General features: G+C 42.4%; 1 protein-coding gene across 1 annotated transcript; it reads left to right on the top strand.

The window, feature by feature from the left end:
* Positions 1-2,159: 2,159 nt before the first annotated feature.
* Positions 2,160-7,278, top strand: LOC149283269 (transmembrane protein 33-like). Its single transcript, XM_089497801.1, has 7 exons — positions 2,160-2,204; positions 2,859-2,953; positions 3,659-3,846; positions 4,359-4,426; positions 6,157-6,290; positions 6,523-6,606; positions 7,152-7,278. The coding sequence occupies exons 1-7, from the start codon at positions 2,160-2,162 to the stop codon at positions 7,276-7,278; spliced, it is 741 nt and encodes a 246-aa protein (XP_089353927.1).
* The last annotated feature ends 16,187 nt before the right edge of the window (positions 7,279-23,465 follow it).

The raw sequence follows: 23,465 nt of genomic DNA, 5'->3' as shown, positions 1-23,465 counted from the left end.
TCACCCGTATATTTCCCCAGTCATATTGTTTTAGAAACTTAAAATATATTTGAGTAGTACCTGCGCCAAAGATCTACGAGATACATCTAGAACATCTGGACGTTACCTTTTTCCCCTTTTCCAATGTGTTTTAATGGCCAAACACCATATACCTTTGCATTTCCTACAATAAGGCTACGATACCATTAATCAGATTAACAACCTACAGCATGCGCCGAAGAATCACGTGATAGAATGTATTGATTTATCTACAAATCGCTAGCTATTTATTTTTCTTAATCATAATTATCTATGGGCATTCCATCCTGTCATTCCTGTTAACATACCCTGCTCCCTCAGACACTGCAACCTAACGGGCACACTTCTCTCAAGAGGAGGCAAATGAGTACCAAGATCCCGAGTTACGGCTCTGCAGACGGCATACCTTTATTTTGCGCTTTAATAGAAACTCATGTAGGACAGTTACATTTTTAACCTATTTTATAACATTTGTAACCCAAACGTACCCTTTTTGCGTAAGTGACAATACCGTAAGAGCGCATTAGCCACACCGCCTCACACATAGCAAAACAAGCCATACTACGCCAGCGAGTAGAAGATTCCAGAATTGAAGCCCTCATCTCGTTCATTATTGGATACTCGAACTATCAATCACGATGCCTCATCGCCCAGCCTCGGTCTCTCTTTCGGTACAGCCCCCTCGCCTTCTCACTGCGCAGCCATTGGCTGACCGGCCGGGGACGTCATTGCAGTTGGTCGCCGTAGTAGCCATCGCCGGAAGAAGTGACAGCCCGGTGCCGGGATCTGTGTGAGGTGAGGAAGGGGTGCTCGTGGTATCGGGGGAGCCACAAGCTGCTTCCCCCTCTGCGGACGACTCTTATAAATGGGGTCACGAGGTTGAGGTGGAAAAAGAGCCGTGATAGCTCTATTGGTTTCCCTTCCGTGGATGAATGGGCTCGGGAGGCCTGGATTGATCCCTGGCTTCCGCTCCCACAGGGTATTTTTCAATGAGGTTAGCTATTGGTGATCTGACGAGACGGGTACAGCCTTCCATTTAGTGATCAGGGATAACATTTCCCCTCTGTTAAATTACACGCTATGTATCTAAATGATTAACAATACAGGCTGCTTTCCACTCCTTTCTTGTAGCCTCTGTGATAATATGGAATGAATAACGATGAAATTAAATGACGTGTAACGGATATCATCATGCGTTACAATTAACAAGGTGGTTGCGGGTTGTTGTCCAATAAAGTGATTTAAAAACATCACTGCTGATTTTGAGTTAATGCCCAAACTTGTTTTGGTGCAGCTTTTACACTAATGCTTGTTCCGCTGTCTCCGGGGTTACATTTGCTGTGACCCGGTTGGTATCCGTTTAGTGCCGGATTATTCTGTCCGGGCCGCTAATGTCTAAAAGAATGTTTGGGGTCTTCTTGACCCTTGAGACAGTTGGTCTACTTAGAAACATAGAATGTGACGGTAGATAAGAACCGGTCGGCCCGTTATTCCTGATCGGTCCTTGGTCTTGCCTTAGGTTCAGGATAGTTCCATGCCGTAAGTAGCACACAGTGGACTATATAGATTTATAGTTAGTCTTTATGAGTTACGGTACACTGATCAGAAAAGCAAAACGCTACAGTAGTTCAGTGATCTTGTATATCTTGGGTCAGGGGTAGTTAACACATTGTTTGCCAGACACATGGTGATCTACAAGTTCTGTGATGTGCAGCTAGCAGTTCACAAAGAGCTGCGTATTCATAGACGTTCAGTTATTGTAATTCGATATAATCTATTATTCAAGACAGCGCGTATAGATTTTATTAGTTAATATATTATAGTTATGTTTTATCAGTGCACACCAACATTATTATTTATTATCTTTTATTTATATAGCGCCAACAATTTACACAGCGCTTCTTATAATACTTCAAGGGGTATGATAAGACTAGAATTGACAGACTAAGACAAACCGATAAATTAGGTGGAGAGAGAGTTGAGTTTAAGCCATAAGGAACACGAACAGGAACAAGTGTCAAAACAAATAAAAGCACGTTAAGGGAGAATAGAACTGATGGGTAGGATGGATTGACGCTGAGTGCCATTCACAGCCAACCTGTCTAATTCTTTCATTCTTTATTCTCCAGATTTTTGCAGCCATGGCAGACTCTGCTCCAAACAGTCCTCCCCAGGGAGGAGCCGTGGTAAGTTTCCACCTGCAATGTACATCGTACACTTTTTATTTTGATAGCTTTTAAATAAGGAAATACTCTAACCGCTGACATTTAACCTTGCTGTCTTCTGCATTGTTATCAGGGCTGGGAATAGAGCGTCTGTAAACTAAATAGTGATATGATATAGAGTGGCGGAGCACACAGATTTCTTGGATGTTTTCCTACAGAAAAAATGCATTCATCATCCATTGCTGGTGCTGGCCTAGCCTGTTCCATAGGTTTTTGCCTTGCTGGCTTCAGACGGGGCAGATAAAAAAGGGATACCCTGATAATGGCTACTGTGTATGTACTGTATGTGTAATGTAAATATATATCAAAATTAAAACAACTAATGGGACCCAAGCAAAAACCTGTCTAAAGAAATAAGCGTCCAAAAAGAATTAGGTTATATTGATATAACACAATCCATAGGTATGTAATTTAATAAAAATAGATACTATTCCACTGTGAATTTAAATTCAGTGGTTTTCTTGTTATAAATACCATTGACAATGCAGTCAATGCCCCCCTCCCAGCAGGGGGCGCACATATTTGATTTCTTGACACCGGTGTGGTGTTTGTAGTGTTTGTGTATTTTTACATTTGAACTGGAATAAACTTTTTTTTTTGGCTTCTTCATTTTAGCAATTCATGCTGGCTAATAAACTGGACACTGCAATGTGGCTTTCAAGGTGGTTCACTGTATATTGTTCAGCCCTATTTATTCTTCCTATTTTAGGGTAAGTCACTTGATTTCTGTTTAATTTAATTGTTTAGTGACATTTCACCCTATAGTAATGGTATTTTCCTACTAGAAAAATTACTTTTTACCAGATATCTTCATTTTGAGAGATACCTTTCAACCAGGCTACAGAATGTGCACATCAAAGATGTCAAAGACAAGAATTAAATACATTAAGGGGTTAAAGTGCAAGGGGAAGTATATCTTAAAGAAAGAGGAAGTTGCTTCAAGTTGTCTTTTTAATATTAGATGGCTAGTGCACTAGACATAAAGTAATCAAACAATTTCTTAGAGGATGGTAAATAAGAGCATCAGCCTTCCAGCGGAAGTGGTAAACGGTATTACAGGAGGTTGATTAAGCATGCAAGGAAGAGGTAGCTATCCGAACACAGCTAAGGAGCAAGTAACGTTTAAGGTTTTACAGAAGAGGGAAAATATGTAGTCTTATATGGGCTGAATAGTTTCTGCCACCAAGTCTGTTTAGAAGTCATCCCTTGCTATGTTTTTTCTTTTTGTTTTTACAGCTTTTCCCCCAGTTTTATTTTTGCCTGTAAAAGCCTTTTATTAGCCACTCCTATTGCATTTCTCCTTGGATAATTCTTGCATCGAGAGGCTTGGGTTGTGCAATGATGATGCAATCTCATCGAAAGGAAGTGATCTCGTTTTCCCTTAGGGTGCCAATGCTTTCTTTGTTCATTTACAGATTACACGAAGCCGCCAGCTTCTATCAACGTGCCTTGTTGGCAAACGCTCTGACCAGTGCACTTCGACTCCATCAGAGGTTACCGCATTTCCAGCTGAGCCGGGCGTTTCTGACCGAGGCTCTGCTAGAAGACAGCTGCCATTACCTGTTGTATTCACTCATCTTTGTCAACTCCTATCCTGTTACAAGTATCCTTTATAACAGTGTCTGAAAGAAGCTTCATCTCTCCCCAACAGAGGAGATTTTGTTAACTCTTAAGAAAATAATTAACCAAAGTTTATTTATTAAAAGGAAAGTTTGCAGAGTTTTAGAAGAAGAAAAAACGCAATGTATATCTTCTTCTACTAAACTCTTATATGGCTGATGGCCACTCTGCACCTCCATAAAGGTAACATGGCCCTGAAGTCTCTTGCTCCACTTGTGCTGGAGCCCGCATGTATTATATTTAATATATAATATGGGGCCTTTATTATATACTTTTACTAAGAGTATACTGTGATGACCTCTGTTCCCATAATACCTTTAAATTGTTTGGAGGTAAAGGACAGAGACGTAAATTACAAAACTGCAGATAAAAGTACAAAATCCTTACTTTAGTCACATTTAAATATATACAAAGCAAAAATCTTCGACCCCGCAAAGGAAAGTATGTAATCTCAGTTTTGTGAATTTGTATGTTTTCCTTAATCCTTTGCCACAGTGAGCATTTTTCCGGTCTTGCTCTTTTCTTTGCTCCATGCATCAACATACACAAAGAAGATCTTAGATGTAAGTGTATATATTATAAGTAGTTAAAGCCAGTGAACTAATATGAAATCGAGCAAATGTGAATATAATGAACCCTTTTACCTTGTTTTTTAATATAAAGGTAGAGGGAAAAATCAGATTCTTCATCCCTCTTGTGTTGAGCTAAATATCACAACAAAGCCCCCCTTAAAATTTGAACTGATCTTATTGTTAATGGCTTGATCGGTTTGTGTAAATGTGTTGGGTAAGACTAAGACGAAAGATGTTATTACTACACAATTAGATCATTTGCTCAGGATCGTTGTATGTCTTGCGAACCTGAGTGTGTAAAATGGAATAAAAAAGTCTGATCCAAAGATAGATATAACATTTTATTCATGCACCATGAAAGGATGTCAGCATATATGTATTTTATATTAGCCGTAATACAATATATAATTTTCTCCAAACATTTATTTCACTTAAACATTTTGTTATGGCTGCACTTTATGGTTATTTGAATTTGTAACTCGTTTTATTGGCCAGGTTATTGCATTTCTTTTGCAAATGTAGTTCATTAAATACATAAATAACTATGAGGACCAGAGGCGGATAGATTAGCATATGCTTATTACAGGGCTCGACAAATCCCAGGTCGCCATGGCGCCTAGGTGTTTGTCGGCCTGTGATCGCGGGGGGCACTGCTGCTGCTGTCTGCCCAGGAGTCTGGGCAGACAGCACAGCCACTTCGAGCCCGAGCCTGAGATCACTCCCACAGAGTGATTCTGTAGGCTGAAAACGTGGTTGCTGGGAAAACCAGCAATCGCATTTTCAGCTGCCACAGGCAGCTTCAGGAAAGGGCGTTGAGTGTTGATTGGGTCCCCACACAACATCCCCCTGCTGCCTGATCGCTCCAGGAGAGCGACAGGGCAGTGTTAACCCCTTCAATGCCATTTTAGGGGTTAATTCCCATTTTGTACGGGGCTCTGCTGCTGGTGGTCTGCCTGGAAGCCCAGGCAGGCCAGCAACAGCAAAAACGAGCCCCAACAAGCCCTGTGATGACTCCTGTAGGGATGGAAGCCTACAGCAGTCATCAGAGACTCCCCCTGCAATGGCAGGTCTATAGACCAGCAATTGCATCCCAGCTGCCAGAGGCAGCTTCAGGGACAGGGGGGAAAGGGTTCTTCGGTCTCCACAGGAGTGTAGAGCAGTCCCAACACCCCCCTGCTGCCTGATCGCTCCATGAGAGAGACAGTGCAGCGTTAACCCCTTCAATGCCACAATTGTGTGACTCATTCGTTGCATTGCAGGGGTTAACATTTGTCCCCACAAGCTTGTGGGGACTTAATATCAGTCAATGCTGTGCTCCAATGGAACATCAGCATTGAAAGCGTTAAAAAAAATAAAAAAAAATAAACAAAAACCAGCACTGACCTGAAAGTCCAGGGTGCTTCCAGGTCAAACGCTGTGAGTTTAGTAAGTGGGCTGATAATGATCCGATCACTCCTGACCAACTGTTAGTTTAAAAAAAATCCTGGCTCCTAACTTTTTTAGCTGGCGCCGAGATTCACAACAAATTTGTCAAGCCCTGGCTTATTACAGGGTGTGGACTTGTACCCAGACTTAGTCACAAGTGGTTATATATCAGGGCTTTCACCTAATTTACCAGATTACTGATTCTGATCCTTGAATAAATAAGCAGGGGGGGGGGCAGTTATTGCAAACTGTAACTCCCATGATACTCATCACTGTCATATGTCCTGCTTTTTCAGGCTAGAGGGACCAACAGCGTGCCGTTTCTCAGGTCTCTTCTGGAGAAACTGAATGCAAACCAGCAAAATGTACTCAAGTTCATAGCATGTAATGAAATATTTTTAATGCCAGCCACTGTTTTCATGCTACTCAGGTGAGGCATTTAATAATGATTGTAATGTAATGACTGTCTTATTTCTGCATACTCCATGCATTAAAAAAACTGCAGTGCCGTTACTGTTCATCTGACCGACACTACTGCTCTTACTCCAGTCAGCCGGAACTGGATGTATATAAGTATTCCCCAATTTCACTGGAAAAGTGATTTTAATTTTGAGACATGATGGATGGGGTGTTCGTATTAATCCAAATCTGTCTTGTTTTAGCGGCCAAGGGAGTTTATTACAGCCCTTCATCTACTACAGATTTCTAACGCTCCGATATACTTCCAGAAGGAACCCATACTGCAGGTGAGTAACTGTTGTGCATAGTAAAAGCGCTTTAGATGTTTCTTCTGGGTCCAATGTATGTATTAAGCATGGGCATTGGATAGATTACATTATTGGAAGCTATTCAAACACTAGGTGTAGCAGGTGAACAATTGTGGGTTACAAGGCAATTAGTGGTATATAAGGCAATTGCCAGCATGTTTTTGTGTACCTCCCATCAAGAGGCTAATTCCGGATGACATCTTGTTGCTTTTGTATTATAGCTGCTACTATAAGGACGGTTTGCAGTCACAATACAATGAACATAGTGGTTGTTTTATTAGATGTGTAGGTGTAGGTCAGGCTGGACAACCTTTAGTAGAATTTAGTAGCCAGCACAAAAGGGTTAAGTGTCGCCATTAAATTTGGGAAGCTATAGGAGTGGATAAATGGAAAGGTTCTAGGGATTATCAAATGGCAATATATTATGTCAAAGCAAAAAAAAAAAAAGGCCTTTTTTGAAAGAAAGAAAGTAAGATGTCCACCGGACAAGAGCAGCATTTTGATGGATATTCTTCTTGTTACAGGACACTGTTCACAGAACTGAGGATTATTCTCGAGCACCTTGTCATGAAACCTACATGTCCAGCATTTGTGAGAAGATTGTGTCTTAACAGCATTGCGTTTGTTAGCAGACTGGCACCAACATCCTAATTTATTAATTTAATGAAACAGTATGTATGTATGTAAATGAGCATTAGCAGCTGGTATTTCTGCACGCTGTATGATATTCTGGTGTTTTTATGACCTCATCATGCAGGTGACATCAAACCGATTCCATGTGAATGAGGCTGAAAACTGTATGCCTTTTATAAGCCTATTCTTATCAATTTGGTAGAATAATTTCTGTGAATTATTCTTTTAAATGTCAAAGTGGATCAAATGATATTTATTCTGAAAAACTGAAAGCTAGGAGACCTATTTTGTTGCCTGTTAAAGCAAAGCTAGAAAAAAAGAAGCATTTAGACAAGGTCGTCATATGGTGGAAAATAATTCTGTCTACTATGGCTAAAATAATGCCTAGATATTTTGTCGTTGGTTCTTCATCCCGTTGGCAGGCAGACCATTATGGTGATTAACAGCTGGACTGCGAACATTGCCTATCGAGTACACACTGTTTAGGTATTGGTTATGTTGGAAACCACCAAGTAAACATGTTAAGAATATTTCACTTTCATATTTTATTGCAGGAGCTGTTTAGGTAAAATACTTGCTTAGGAAAACTGCCACAATTTTCTGTTGTATTTGTATTTAAAATACAAAGGGGTTTATTGTCTTTCTACTGAACCGCTGCTTTCAAGATGTACATAAGATAAACAAATTTACATGGTAATCATAGAGCATTTTTTAAGCAATTTGCTTTGAAAAGTTGCTACTTTGGTTAAAAAAAAAAAAAAGTCCTTTTTTTTTTCCTTTTTCAAAATTCCATGAAACACAATAAACATACAAATGTGTAAATGTCCTTACTGCTCTTTTTAGAGTTGGGGTTGTTTAATAATGTTAATGTGCATATGTTTCTAAATTACTTTTTATTTCCTAATCCGAGTCACAGGAAAGTATCTGACTGACCCTCAAGCCTCATCTAATTATGGGTAAATGGCAAATCATTTTGGATACTATACTCAACTGTGCTGTAGCAAACAATTATTGGTATTGGCATGGTTTTGTACTTTACAGAGACAGTGTTGGATAAATGGAGCAGCCTTCTATCAGAAGCGGTAGAGGCTAGAACAGCAAGCAAATTTAAACATGCATGGGATAGACATTAAGCCAACCTCAAAATATAAGACAAGACCAAAGAGTTCTGAGTGTTCACATCAGAAACATGGCTAGACTAGATGGGCTGAATGATTCTTATCTGCAGTCAAATTCTATGTTCTAAGAGAAACAGGGATGGACTAAGTCTAGGGGAATAATATGTCATGGGTTGAAAGTGGTTAAAAGAAGAAGCAAAAAGTTGTCATTTCAGTAGAAAGTGGGGCACCACAGGGGTCTTTAGAAGGTTATTACGATTATAGAAATCATAAAAGGTAGGCCAAAAAATGGTGGCCTCACGATTGTATACTAATATATGGAAGGCCTTCACAGTGGAATTTTGTACTGTACAAAGTAGATGACAAGAAGCCAATTTTTCATAGTTGTACATATGGTGCCTATGGAAGTAAGAACTGCAGATAATTGAATCTCTTATAGGAAGTGTTCATTTGACAGAGTTTAAATGTGGTTGACCCACGGATTGTCCTGCTGCTTGCCTTTGAAATCATGAAACTTTTCCCCCATTGCATCATTTGCAGGTTTGTAAAGATGGGGTGGGGGATCGTTGCAATGCAATCAATGATATCCCTGAAAGGTACATTCACCCCCCCCAAACCATACTACCACGTACCTGTAAAATACTGTAAGTAAGAATGCTTCTAAAATAGACATGTTAATAGTTTATCATTTTAATAAAATACAAAGTAAGTGAACAGAAGAAAAATCTAAAATCATTGTGGTAATCAAAACAGCATCAATCCTTCTATGTACATTTGCACAAAGTCAGGGATTTTGTAGGCATATAATTAGGTGTGTGATTAAGCAATTATACCAAACAGGTGCTAATAATCATCAAGTTGAAACATGATCAATAAGTGGAACTGTAACAGCTGTGTAGGAGAAATAAAACGGAACAGCCAAACTCATTTACAAAGTAAGGTTGCAGAAGACAGTTTAATGTCAAAAGTCATACACCGTGCCGAGACTGAGCACAGGAACAAGACACAATGTAGTTATACTGGAACAGCAAGGGCTCTCCCGGGCAGACATTTCAGGGCATATTGGGGTTTTGAAAAAACACAAATGTGCAATGTGGAGGACCATAGACACAGTGGTCGCCCAATTCTTTCAATGTGCAAACATGGCCAAGTAGCTCAACTTTTCACAAAAACATAGGAACTGGGGTGCAGAAAAATGGCGGCAGGTGCTCTGGACTGATGAGTAACAATTTGAAATATTTGGCTGTAGCAGAAGACAATGTGTTGACCGAAGGGCTGGAGCAGTACACGAATGAATGTTTGCAGGCAATGGTGAAGCATGGTGGCGGTTTCTTGCCGGTTTACGCACTGCATTTCTGCAAATGGAGTTAAGAATCTGGTAGGAATTAATGCTCTCCTCAATAATTAGAAGAACAGGCAGATGCTTCAGTAACATGCAATACCTTCAGGGAGGCATTTGATTGGTCTCAAATTTATTCTGCAGCACGGCATGACAAACATACAGCCAAAGTCATTATGAACTATCGTAAAGATAACGTAAAGAAGAACAAGGACTCCTGGAAGGGTTGGTATGGCTCCCCACAGAGCCCTGTTCTAAACATCAAGTTTGTCTGTGTCGGGCCCAGACCCGCACGTCTACCTGATGGGGACGTCCCTTACCTGCAGGACCCTAGGGCAGACTATATCGCAGGCATCCTGGAACGTCGCGGTTGCGCGATAGGCTGAATCCCCGGCCTCGATTACTTTGCGCGGCCCACACAACGTGCATACCGCTCGCAAAGGCCTTCATTAATGCAGAGGGACTGGGCACCCCAGCCACATCCCACCTCAAGGGTGACGATATTAGTGGAGGGCAATGCTGTTTATTTTCATACTATTTTTTCTCAGGTTTACTTTCTGTTCTAATGTGGTTCATGTTTATATTGTATTATCTTTATGCTCTTATGGTAAGTAATAAGCATTTTATTATGTTTTTATTCACATTTTAGGGAGGGCTCTTTCAGTTACACTAAATTTAGACCATACTCGGCTATCATGCTATTATTGATGGAACAACAGGGCCGCCCTTAGACAAGGCCAAGCAGATTCGCACCTTGGGACCCACAGTGAGAAGGCCCCACAGTCCCACTACTTACCATTCTCCCAAAGCTCATGGGGTTTTCAGGTCCGAATGAAACCAACCTCTGAGATATTATGTCATATAGCAGCACTCTGCTTCTTGGATCTACAGGGGCCACATGTGTAAGGAAGTGTGGGAGCCCCATTTGCCCCTTCCTAAGTACAAAGGTGTCCTCCAGGCCCTGCAAACACTGAGGTAAGTATGTTTTTTTTGTCTTGTTTACTTTGGTTGCTTATGGTAGCCATACAGTACTGTGAAAATTATTTGCCCTTTCCCGATTCATTCTATTGTGCAAAAATGGAACGTAAAGGCTTTTTTCACATTCGCCAAAAAATCATCTTAAAGACCCCAAGACTTTTGGAATAATATTCTGTGGAACTTTTTGGAAGACATGGATACATCTGGCGTAAAGCTTACAAAGCGTTCCACAAAGAGAACATCATACTAACATCATACTAACAGTCAAACACAGTGGTAATAGTGTGATGGTCTGGGGCTGCTTTAGGACCTGGGCTGCTTGCAATTGATGGAACCACTAATTCTGCTCCCTACCAGAAAATCCCGAAGGAGAATGTCCGGCCATCAGTTTGTGACCAAAAGCTCCTGCGTACTTGGGTTATACAGCAGGACAATGATAGGAAGCACACAAGCCAGTCCACCTCCGAATGGCTATAAAGAAACAAAAAAAGATTCTGAAGCGGCCTAGTCAAAGTCCTGACTTGAAACCGATTGAGATGATGTTGGCATGACTTAAAAAAGACAGATCATGCTCCAAAACCGTTCAGTTATCACAAAGGTTTTATTGCAGTTGTTGCCTCCAAGGGCGTCACACCCAGCTATTAGCTTTAGGGGAGCAATTACTTAACTCTTTACATTCTGTAGATTAAATGATCATTTAAATGCTGAAGTTTAACCTCTGCTCATTCAGAAGCTATAGAGCTGGCTGATACGATGGGAATTTATTTGAAATACAATACAAGTTATTGAATATAGATCACGGAGGCTTGACAGACGTGGCCAGATTGACTTCATTTTAAATCGACCTTATTATTCATGAGCGCATTCCAGCCTATTTACTGGGTGTTAATGTAAAACATTTCTATTAGGAAAATGAAAGCCGTTCTGACGTTTCGGCTTCCAATACAATGATATCCACACTTTAGAATTTTATAATAAATTGAAAGCATTTACAGTAGTTCTCTGTTGAAGGACTCTGGATCTGAAATGCTAATACAGTTCTCTGTAGGGAAATACAACTCTCCTGCATATTTGAGAAAAATGTGAAGCCCATTCACCGAAATCCAATCAAGACAATAATCGCAGCATGCTGACACACAAGAAAGAGGGCCTCATTGGCGTTTTCTTTTATGCAGCGATATAGCGGTCCCCACTGATTCTTAAATTTGATCAGCGCAGTAAATTATCCATACCACTACCAGGGAAAGTGAAACCAGGATCCATATCTGTTCAGCACTGTGCTTAAATCAGCAAAAATGATACATTAGATGGTGTAAAATTGGAAATATCAAGGGCCTTTTGTGATGCCGAACAAAACAACAGCTTTTCTTGTAATTCTGTATTAGCTTTTTTTTTTCACTGCATAGCTTTTTATGGTAAATAATATTTCAACAGAAATTAAATTGCTGTGGTTTTCACGGGCAAACTGTATTGACGCCGTGAAAATGAACCGACCTAATGCAGTTTGGGTCTGCATGTTGCGCAAGTTTTAAAAAATCAGGTTGAGGAGGGGTTTTTTTTGTTACAGAAAACTAATACTCACAATTTCCAGTCTTTATGTGGTATGATCGTATAATTTAATACTGTGTATTTTAATTTAAATGTTAACTTTCCTGGAGAACTCAATTTAATAATTGCCTATGAAGGTAATGAATAAAAGGGTCACTCTTTCAAATTGGTTTATAAACACATATTGGATTAACAGTAATATAACCTTGCTTTCAAATTGGTCAAAACTGCAGACAGTTTAACCATTTGACATATACAATATCCCAAACATGTATTTGTACTTTTATATATATATATATATATATATATATACAAAAATATAACTTAGACTGTAAGCTCTTTAAGACAGGACCACCTTTCCTAATGTATTAATACCTGCTAAACCCCATTCATAATGTTTGTTACAATACTGTACTTATATGGCTCCACATATCGTACCTCCCCACTTTATGTTTTTAATTGTTAAGATCTAATCACATCTGTCAATGCAAAATATAAAATGCAATATTATGCAATTAATGCATAATATTCCTTGTATATGACATCTGAAAAACATCCTTATTCAGTAAACATGTCAGTTTATCATCAATTTATTACCATGCCTGGTCAATTTTCTGGCTCTGGCTACCCTGGAGCCCCCCTTGTGGGATGCGAGTAGGAGGTCCTACTGACACCAACAAGCGGTCCTGCTACTGTTGCGAAGGGTCCCCCAGACATCGTAGGACATGCGGTGTTGTTGGAGGGGAGTGGGGGGTGCCACAACGCCGGTCCCTTGACTCTGAGTTTCTCAGTAGTGACTTGGAGACCCGGAGAAGTGACGCTACACCTGGAGTCTCCGGGCAAAACTCGGCTAGTTCCCAGGTATGTTTATTACCCTTAAAAAAGAAAGGGTTTCATTACCTGTACTAGATTATGCTGTAAGCATTGGGTTGAGTCTCAGGTTTAAAGTTAATAAAATGAAATATATAAACTCCAGCTTAGAAAAGAAAACATCATGTCTTTGACAAACGCTATGAATGAGAGCCTGATTACATACGTCTAGTTATGGGATCTAAAACACTTGAGTTATCTGTCCTAAGGCTCTCTCCTTTCTCTTCACCTCTTCTTATAAAGATTATCAACAGCACTCAGCTACATAAGCATACTTGGGAACTGTCTAGGTTTGATCTGGGGTGTCTGGGTCAGTTTCTTCTCTCTCAGTGTGGACGTGATGTGTGGCCACACCCTCTCCCTGCCCACAGTCTTCCTACTCCCCACCCACATTTTGGCCACAAAAGTCACTCTGTGACCTAACTCCACCCCCACACGCAGCTAACCCTGCCCCATAACAAAGTCACTCCCTCAGAGCGGGGAAAGCTCTGGTAGCCTGCCCTGGGAAGTTCCCAAGTACCTACATAAAAATAGTAAAGGGATAGCTTAATGGAGAACGCCTCACATACTTGTATATGTCGGACCATAGTAACTGAAGTCATTTATTTTCTTTGCTGTTTCTAAAAGTATGTTCTCGTGATCCTGAAGCCTTTCCATGTAATGTAACGTAGGGGAAGGAACACATCGGGGACGACAACATTTTAGAGGTTGTGAACGCTTTAGTACACAATGGGCGAGAAACTTTGGGTTGACACATTGTTGTTCCTATGTAACGTTATATGTTGTGTCAGATTTAGATCGCATTGTAACATTTGGTAGAATTACCCTGTAGGGACTATATGTAGATACATACTGGATGCTGGACGGTCCATTTGAAGACAACCTAGGGATCTGGACTGTACTCGGAGTTCTTTGGATTCCATGGACCTCTATAATAACGGGGAATTTAAGGGGGGAAATGAGGCTTTACACCTTATCCTGTTAGTGAACTATCATAATTTGTGATGTGTTTCTCAATGGAGTTCGGTTATTTAGCTGTAATACCAGATATCATAGTTTTGTATTATATTTGGCATATTTATCTTGAACTATGCACTATGGTGATTGTGTACAACTTTGCCTCAATAAAAAAGTTACAAAAGAAAAAAAAGCTGCACCTATTGGCATTGCACATGATGAAGCATGCAACATAAACATAATATATATACCACAAGCATCAAACATCCTTACACAAGCCACATCTTGTTACAGAAATAAAAAAAATGGCCTTATTTGTGACAATTCTCTGCCTTCATTCTCTGCATTCATTCACTGCGCTTCTGGTGCCAGCTCAGGCTAGTACTCTTAGTGTCAGAAGTCTGTCTAGGAATGAAGACACAACTTTAGCGAGCATTGAACTTACTGTTGAGAAAAGCAGGGACTAAGGGAACACCATGAACAATACCACTATACCACATACATAAAAAATGATGGTTATCACCTTAGACGGGGCAAAAATAATTATCCAAATCATGACAAGAGCAAGTTAACTGATCTCGTGATATCCCCATGTTGTTTACACATGTGTATTTAGTGTACTGAACTGGGTAATACTGCATTTGAGAACAATGACAGACATGGGCGTAGGAACCGGGGGGGACAGATCCCCCCCAGTAAATCATGCGGGGGGGACCGATAATGAAGAAATCCCCCCAGGGCCGTAGGAACCCCCCCTCAATAGAAACGCCGCAAATGCGGCCTGCGAGACCTCGAGGTGCGGCCCGCGTAAGATCGGCAGCCAGGGCAACCGATCTTACGCGGTCCGCACCTCGAGCCCTGATGCTTACCTGTGGGAGGGTCTTCTGTACTGCACAGAGGAAGCGGAACCCAGCAGAATTCACGTGACATCCCATCACATCCTGCTTCCTTCCGCGCCCCCTGCTGAAGTCTGTGAGCGGCATCGAGGAGCTGCAGTGCAGGTAAGGGGGTGGGGAGGGTGTTTGAATGAGTATGTGTGATTGAGGGAATGAATTTGTGAATGAATGAGTATATGAATGAATGAGTGTGTGTGTGTGTGTGTGTGTGATAGCATGGATGTGTAAGTGGTGGAACCTAGGTGTCACGACCTCCCTTACACTGGCACTCACCGCGGAAGTTATTCCACCTGGAACACTACGACCTAAGGAGGAGCCCCTGGCAGCAGCACCCCAGGATTTAGACGATCCCAACAGCAAGGAGGCCAGATAAGGTAGGTATAGGTAGAAGATACGGAGTTGGCGGTACAAGGTGACAGGCTTCGCAGAGACTGGAAAGCCGAGCCAGGATACGGACACAGGAACACCACAAGCCGTGGTCGAGATCCAGAGAGGGTAGTCAGGTAAGCCGTGGTCGAGATCCAGAGAGGGTAGTCAGGTAAGCCGTGGTCGAGATCCAGAGAGGGTAGTCAGCCAATCCGTGGTTCAGCAATAAGATCAGCAAGGCACAGTACAAAATCGGCAGGCAAAGAGAGGTCAAGCAAGCAAAGGGTCAAAATAACTGGAAGTAACTCAAAACACAACCTAGCATAAAGACCACAACAGGGTAACTGGCTAGAACACTTCCTGACTTTTAAATCTGGCGCCAGAACCTAACCCCGCCCCAAGATGACGTCACCTCAGAAGCTCCAGTCGGCCATCCAAACCACGCCTCCAGTTGCGTGGCAACGAAATGCTCCTACCGCGAGGAAGGGACCGAGTACGGGTAAGTCTCTGACTCCGGGGGTCTCCCCTGCTGCAGGCGGGCTGCTGCAGTGTGGTAGGATGATCCCCGGAGGACGACCTATATGCCCCGGAGCTCGGTGGATCACAGGCATCAGCCTGCCTGTGTCTGCCGGGATCTGAGTCAGTGACACGCGATCCCGGAGCCCGGCGTTCACAGGCATACTTGCCTGTGTCTGCCGGGACCTGAGGGTGCAGCCCGGGATCCCGGAGTTTGCCTTGTACAGGCAAACTCTTGCGGTGCCTGCCGGGACCCGGGACTGTGACAGTACCCCCTGCTCGAGGGCCGGCCATAGGCCGAAAAAACCCAGGTTTATGGGGAAATTTCTTATGGAATTTCCTAAGCAACGCGGGAGCATGAAGGTCTCTAGAATGGATCCAAGATCGTTCCTCAGGACCATATCCCTTCCAATGAACGAGATAAAGAACGGAATTACATAGTTTCTTGGAATCTAGGACGGACTGGATTTCATATTCCTCTTGGGAATCAATAAAAACGGATTTGGGACGTGGAGTATATTTGGTAAATTTATTACACACAAGCGGTTTAAGCAAGGAGACGTGAAAGGTCCGAGGCATTTTCAGAGAAGAAGGGAGGAGTAATTCATATGTGACCGGGTTAATCTTACGAGAAATACGGAAAGGACCGATATATCGAGGAGCCAGTTTCATCGAAGGGAGTTTGAGTTTAAAATTTCTGGTTGACAACCACACCCTATCTCCTATTAAGTAAGAGGGACCTAACCTGCGACGTCGATTAGCTTGACACCTATACATATCAGCCGCTTTGGATAAGGATAGTTGGACAGAGTCCCAAAGAGCAGGTAATTGAGATATGTAATGATCCACTGCTGGTACTAGAGTGGGTGTAAAGGGGTGCGGCAACATAGTGGGATGAAATCCATAATTACAAAAGGATGGGGAAAATTTAGAGGCCTCGTGACAAGAATTATTTCTAGCGAATTCCGCCCAAGGCAAAAGTTGTGTCCAGTTATCTTGATGATCATTAATAAACACCCGGAGGAATTGTTCAAGGGATTGATTGGTTCTTTCCGAAATCCCATTAGATTGTGGGTGGTATGCTGAGGAGAAAGCTAAGGAGATATTCAGGGACTTACAGAAAGATTTCCAAAACAAAGCCGTGAATTGAACTCCCCTATCGGAAACAATTTGTTGCGGAAGACCATGAAGCCGAATTATCTCTTTAACAAAAATGGGAACTAGTTCGGGAGCCGAGGGCAACTTGGGAAGGGGAACGAAATGGGCCATCTTCGAGAAACGATCGGTAATAACTAGAATTACTGTATTCCCTTCAGACACGGGGAGTTCTACAATAAAATCCATAGCCAGATTAGACCAAGGGCGAGAAGGGATTGGCAGAGGCTGAAGCAAACCTGCAGGTTTAGAATGAAGACTCTTAGCAGTGGCACAGGGAACACACGCAGCAACAAAATCTTTACAATCCTCCACCAAAGTAAGCCACCAAAAACGTTGTCTTATAACTTCCTGAGTACGACGAGCGCAAGGATGTCCCGAGGATTTAGAGGCATGCGCCCAGGTTAACACATTATCCCTTTCAGACACGGGAACAAACAACATGTCCATAGGCCATTTACTGTGAACAGAGATTCTCCTTTGGGCTTTGAGAATTCGAGAAACCATAGGCGAGGACAGCTGCGTGGTAACTGATGCCACAATTTGAGAGGGCGCAATCATAGGTTCCAGAGAAGGCTTACTATTAGAGTCATTAAGAAACTGACGCGAAAGAGCATCCGCTTTAATATTCTTGGAACCCGGCCGGTAGGATATTATGAACTGGAATCTAGAGAGAAATAACGACCATCTAGCTTGCCGAGGGTTCAGTCTTTTAGCTGTGCTGAGATATTCTAAATTTTTATGGTCGGTCAAAATAGTGATGGGGTTCCTGGTACCCTCTAATAAATGCCTCCACTCTTGTAAGGCCATAATTATACCCAGCAGTTCCCGATTACCCACATCATAATTGATTTCCACAGGAGAGAATTTTTTTTTAAAATATGCACAGGGATGAAGCTTGTCGTTAAACTCCCTTCTTTGGGAAAGCACAGCACCTACCCCAATCTCAGAAGCATCAACTTCAACAATGAATGGTTTAGATACATCAGGGTGTCTTAAGACCGGAGCTGTGGCGAAGGCATGTTTCAATTTATCAAAAGCTTGAACCGCTTCTTCCGACCAAAGTTTACAGTCCGCCCCCTTCTTAGTCAGGCTAGTGAGTGGAGCCACAATCTTGGAGAAGTCTCGAATGAATTTTCTGTAATAATTGGCAAACCCGAGAAATCTTTGAAGGGGTTTTAAAGCCTGGGGTCGAGGCCAATCCGAGATGGCCGAAAGTTTCTTGGGATCCATCTCGAAGCCTGAGGCTGAAATTATGAATCCTAAAAAGGAGACTTTGGGAACTTCAAAAACACATTTCTCGAGCTTAGCATAAAGTAGATTCTGACGTAACCGCTGTAACACAATACGGACATGTTTTTTGTGAGATTGTAAATCCGAGGAGTGGATCAGGATGTCATCTAAATATACGATGACAAATTGTAACGTGATATCCCGAAAAATGTCATTAATAAATTCTTGAAACACTGCTGGGGCATTGCATAATCCAAAAGGCATAACAGTGTATTCCTAATGCCCCATACGTGTATTGAATGCAGTCTTCCACTCATGCCCCTCACGAATACGGATCAAGTTATAGGCCCCCCTGAGGTCCAATTTGGTGAACACCGTAGACCCCTGGAGACGATCGAATAATTCGGGAATGAGCGGCAACGGATATTTATTCTTAATGGTAATACGGTTAAGACCCCTATAATCAATGCAGGGTCTCAGACCTCCATCTTTCTTTGCAATAAAGAAGAATCCTGCTCCCGCTGGTGAGTTTGATTTCCTAATGAACCCCCTCTTAAGATTATCTTTAATATATTCTTCCAATGCTTTAGATTCTGGTAGTGATAGAGGATAAGTGCGTCCTATAGGAGGTATGGTACCTGGAAGAATGTCTATAGGACAGTCGTACTGGCGGTGAGGAGGGAGAACCTCCGCTTGTCTCTTGTCAAAAACATCTTTAAATGCTTGATAAGCACAGGGTATGGCAGACGTGGAAATTGCAGAGATGGAGTTGTTATGAGATATCACCGAGGCGAGGCAGTAACTAGAGCATGACGAGCCCCAAGCAATAATGTCCCCAGTTGTAATAAAATGTATATAGGGCCAAATACAAACTTCAAATAATTGGAACACATATAAATGTATGTGCGTCAAAAATAGGCAGAGTCACTTAGATGCAAACAAAGGTGAAACATTTAATACGAACAAAAATAGACGAATATAAAAAGTAGGTAACAAAAATACGAAACAAGTCTTACAAAACCTTGGAGAGGAATTTAGTTCATGACATCTGTCCTATGCATTCCTGAGGATGGAGGGAGGGAGGGAGTGTTGGGACGTGAAGAGTCCGTGGATGGCAAGTACATCTTCTCTCGACCTCTCTTCCCATGCCTCTCCATGTCTTACAAAAGCCTAGCTTATATGTGCCTTGGATAGTGATGTCAGTCTATTGGTCTTCACCTAATTGGGTAAACATGCTCACTAAGATCTTTACACGTCGAAACCCTATTTTAGGTGGTCACTCTACGTATACTGTAATGCCCTTTTAGAGTTACAACTATACCATGCATTAGCAAGCTTCTATCCTATCTATAGAACGCCTGTTCAGCAAATCCTTCATTCTACATTTAAGGTCAAGGAAACCTTGAAGCCTATCATTGAAACATATTAATATATCTTAATAATCATTTATTTATGAACAATGATTACATATCTTTGACTATTGCCTATACCAATAATTATATATGGTCCATTTCATATTACTAGGGTTAAAATAGATGTTAAATGTGTTAGAATCTTTTACACCAGTCTGCCAATTAATGGAGGGGTTATGAGACCTTAACCACGGAAGACCCAGAATGACCGGACATCGAGGAGACGAGATGACATGAAAGTTCAAGGTTTCTTGATGCAGTAATCCCACCGAAAGTAACAACGGAGAAGTTTGTTGGGTGATGAAAGACGGATGGAGAGGTTGGCCATCAATGGCCGTGATAGCAATAGGCGGAAAAATCTTACACAACGGAATCTGGTGAGTGTGAGCGAAGGAAAGATCAATAAATGACCCAGCAGCTCCCGAATCCAGCATAGCCTCGGTATAAATCTTAACCTTGTTCCATTCTAAAGCAATAGGGAGGAGAACACAGTCTTTATTCTTGAAATCAGGAGCACGAGAAATTTCACCCAGCCAAGGCTCCTTCACTTGAACTGGGTGCGATAGTTTTCCGGCCGAATAGGACAGGATCGGACAAAGTGACCCTTGCCCCCACAGTAGAAACAAAGTCCCTCCATTCTGCGACGATTCCTTTCAACAGGGTTTAACTTTGTAGCCCCTAATTGCATAGGTTCCTCTGGAGAGGAAACTGGGGTAGAAGGATCAGAGGTGGGAACAACTTGAGGCAACCGATAGGGATTCATCTCCCATCTTCTGGTTCTTTGCGTTTGTCTTTCTCTCATCCGGTTGTCTAGCTTGAGAGCCAAGGAAACAAAATCTTCCAATACATCAGGATGGTCTCTAGTGGACAACTCATCCTTTAACCTCTCCGAAAGTCCATCATAAAAAGCAGCAATCAGAGCTTCATTAGACCAATTAACCTCTGCTGCAATAGTCTTGAATTCAATGGCAAATTCAGCCACAGAACGAGCCCCCTGAACGGAATGTAGCAGAGATAAGGAAGCTGTAGCGGCCTTGCCAGGGACATCGAAAGTTTTACGGAAGGCTGATATAAACGAACTTCAGTTATAAATCATGGGGGAGTCCCTTTCCCATAATGGAGAAGCCCAGGCCAGGGCTTTGCCGGTGAGTAAAGAAATCAAATATCCTACTTTGGCTTTTTCCGAAGTGAACATATGCGGAGAGATTTCGAACTGGATGGAGCATTGATTTAAGAAGCAACGACAGGATTCAGGATCACCACTGTATCTGTTAGGAGCCGGTAACTTCACAAGAGACGACATGGGAACAGCATCTGGAGGCACAGAAGCCGGTGTAGATGATGAAGCGGCCCCCGAAGATGTACCCGCTGAACCGGCGTCAGAACGGGATACCAAAACTTGAACAGCATGCGCCATCTGCTCCAGGGTGTCTTGCATAGATTTAAATCTGGATTCATGAGATTCCAATCGCTGATCATGAGAGGACAGAACCTTGTGCAACTCCGATGGATCCATGACCCTGTTGTACTGTCACGACCTCCCTTACACTGGCACTCACCGCGGAAGTTATTCCACCTGGAACACTACGACCTAAGGAGGAGCCCCTGGCAGCAGCACCCTAGGATTTAGACGATCCCAACAGCAAGGAGGCCAGATAAGGTAGGTATAGGTAGAAGATACGGAGTTGGCGGTACAAGGTGACAGGCTTCGCAGAGACTGGAAAGCCGAGCCAGGATACGGACACAGGAACACCACAAGCCGTGGTCGAGATCCAGAGAGGGTAGTCAGGTAAGCCGTGGTCGAGATCCAGAGAGGGTAGTCAGGTAAGCCGTGGTCGAGATCCAGAGAGGGTAGTCAGCCAATCCGTGGTTCAGCAATAAGATCAGCAAAGCACAGTACAAAATCGGCAGGCAAAGAGAGGTCAAGCAAGCAAAGGGTCAAAATAACTGGAAGTAACTCAAAACACAACCTAGCATAAAGACCACAACAGGGTAACTGGCTAGAACACTTCCTGACTTTTAAATCTGGCGCCAGAACCTAACCCCGCCCCAAGATGACGTCACCTCAGAAGCTCCAGTCGGCCATCCAAACCACGCCTCCAGTTGCGTGGCAACAAAATGCTCCTACCGCGAGGAAGGGACCGAGTACGGGTAAGTCTCTGACTCCGGGGGTCTCCCCTGCTGCAGGCGGGCTGCTGCAGTGTGGTAGGATGATCCCCGGAGGACGACCTATATGCCCCGGAGCTCGGTGGATCACAGGCATCAGCCTGCCTGTGTCTGCCGGGATCTGAGTCAGTGACACGCGATCCCGGAGCCCGGCGTTCACAGGCATACTTGCCTGTGTCTGCCGGGACCTGAGGGTGCAGCCCGGGATCCCGGAGTTTGCAGTGTACAGGCAAACTCTTGCGGTGCCTGCCGGGACCCGGGACTGTGACACTAGGCATGATGGGACTATGATTGCTGTTAGCAATCACACTCCTATCATGCCAAGTCATCCAGTACATGCTGAAACCTAGCTAGCTGCCCCCCTTGTGTATTGATGCTGCCATCAATATGGGGTCTGCACATCACTTACAGCCACCCTCCACCAGCATGTACTGGCTGCCTGGGTATGATAGGAGTGTGACTCCTAGTGTGAGAGATGGGGATAAAGTGGGGATCTGATGGGGGAAAATGCTGTCACCCCAGATTTTTAGGGGTTCCTACGCCCATGACGATGTAAAGAAGTTTGATGATTTTATACACAGTACAATTAAACTGTTGTGGATTTACTTCTGGTTTCTGTTCCACTGCCCTCTAGTGGACTAATAAAATAATACATCTGACAAAAACCTGCATGAATTGAAAGTTTATTTGATAATATGGCTTTTATTATATTTAATATTTACAGGGCAGTTGGTTTCTTATTTATAATCCGCCATCCCGGCAACTGTGCCATCTAATAATTAGAAATTATGCAGATGTAATAGTAATCATAATCTGAATGCTTGTGAGAAGGTTTGAGCGTTGTTGGGGGAGATCCATTAACAAAGTAACGATGTCTGGATAGCTGAAGCAGATAAAATCTTTTATTCTAACAAATAAATTATAAATCATGCCTATGATTACCGGTATGTACTGTTGGGCTTGAAACGTGTAAGCGTTGTTTCCATTTATTTGCTCCCCATTTATTATATGATTTATTTGTAAGAATAAAAGATCATATATGCTACAACTATGCAGACTTTGTTACTTTGTCAATGGATCTCCCCTGGGGACCCTAAACCTAGGCTCGACAAACTCTAGGTGCTGGGTTGCCATGGCGACTAGAAACCACATCTTGGCGCTCACGGTTTAACGGGACAAGGGGGTAAAAACTTCCAGGGCTACTGTTGTGAATATGGGGACCCAATGCTTTTTTTTCTGGGGGCGAGGTGAAGCAGGTGCCATGAAAAACGTAAAGGGTTGGCAATGGGATGCTGGTTTTTGAAATAAGGTTGGCAATGGGAATATAGATTATATTTATAATTTACTGTATTGTTAGTATTTTATTTTCAATAATATATTTACACCAATATATCTTTTATTTATTCATTAAGAAATGTTTAAATGCATACATTTTTTTTGCAGTTTATTATATATGGTTAGTCATTTATGCAAGTTTTATTTTTAATGTACTGCTCATTGAGGAAGCAATAAAAAAGAGATGCCTAATATTTATAGAAGTAAATACTGAAAAGATGCTGGCAAATACGTTTTCATCGGCCCCAAGCTTAACTTTGATCAAATGCACCCGTCAAAGTAACGGCAGTTAAGAAATGTGGTCACCCTATCCTAT

This window comes from Sceloporus occidentalis, unplaced genomic scaffold (assembly GCF_023333645.1).
Source record: "Sceloporus occidentalis isolate IW3139 unplaced genomic scaffold, rSceOcc1.0.p SCAF_107, whole genome shotgun sequence".
In the NCBI taxonomy this organism is placed as follows: domain Eukaryota; kingdom Metazoa; phylum Chordata; class Lepidosauria; order Squamata; family Phrynosomatidae; genus Sceloporus; species Sceloporus occidentalis.
Note: the sequence above shows the minus strand (reverse complement) of the source record. Positions and strands in the feature narration are given on the sequence as shown.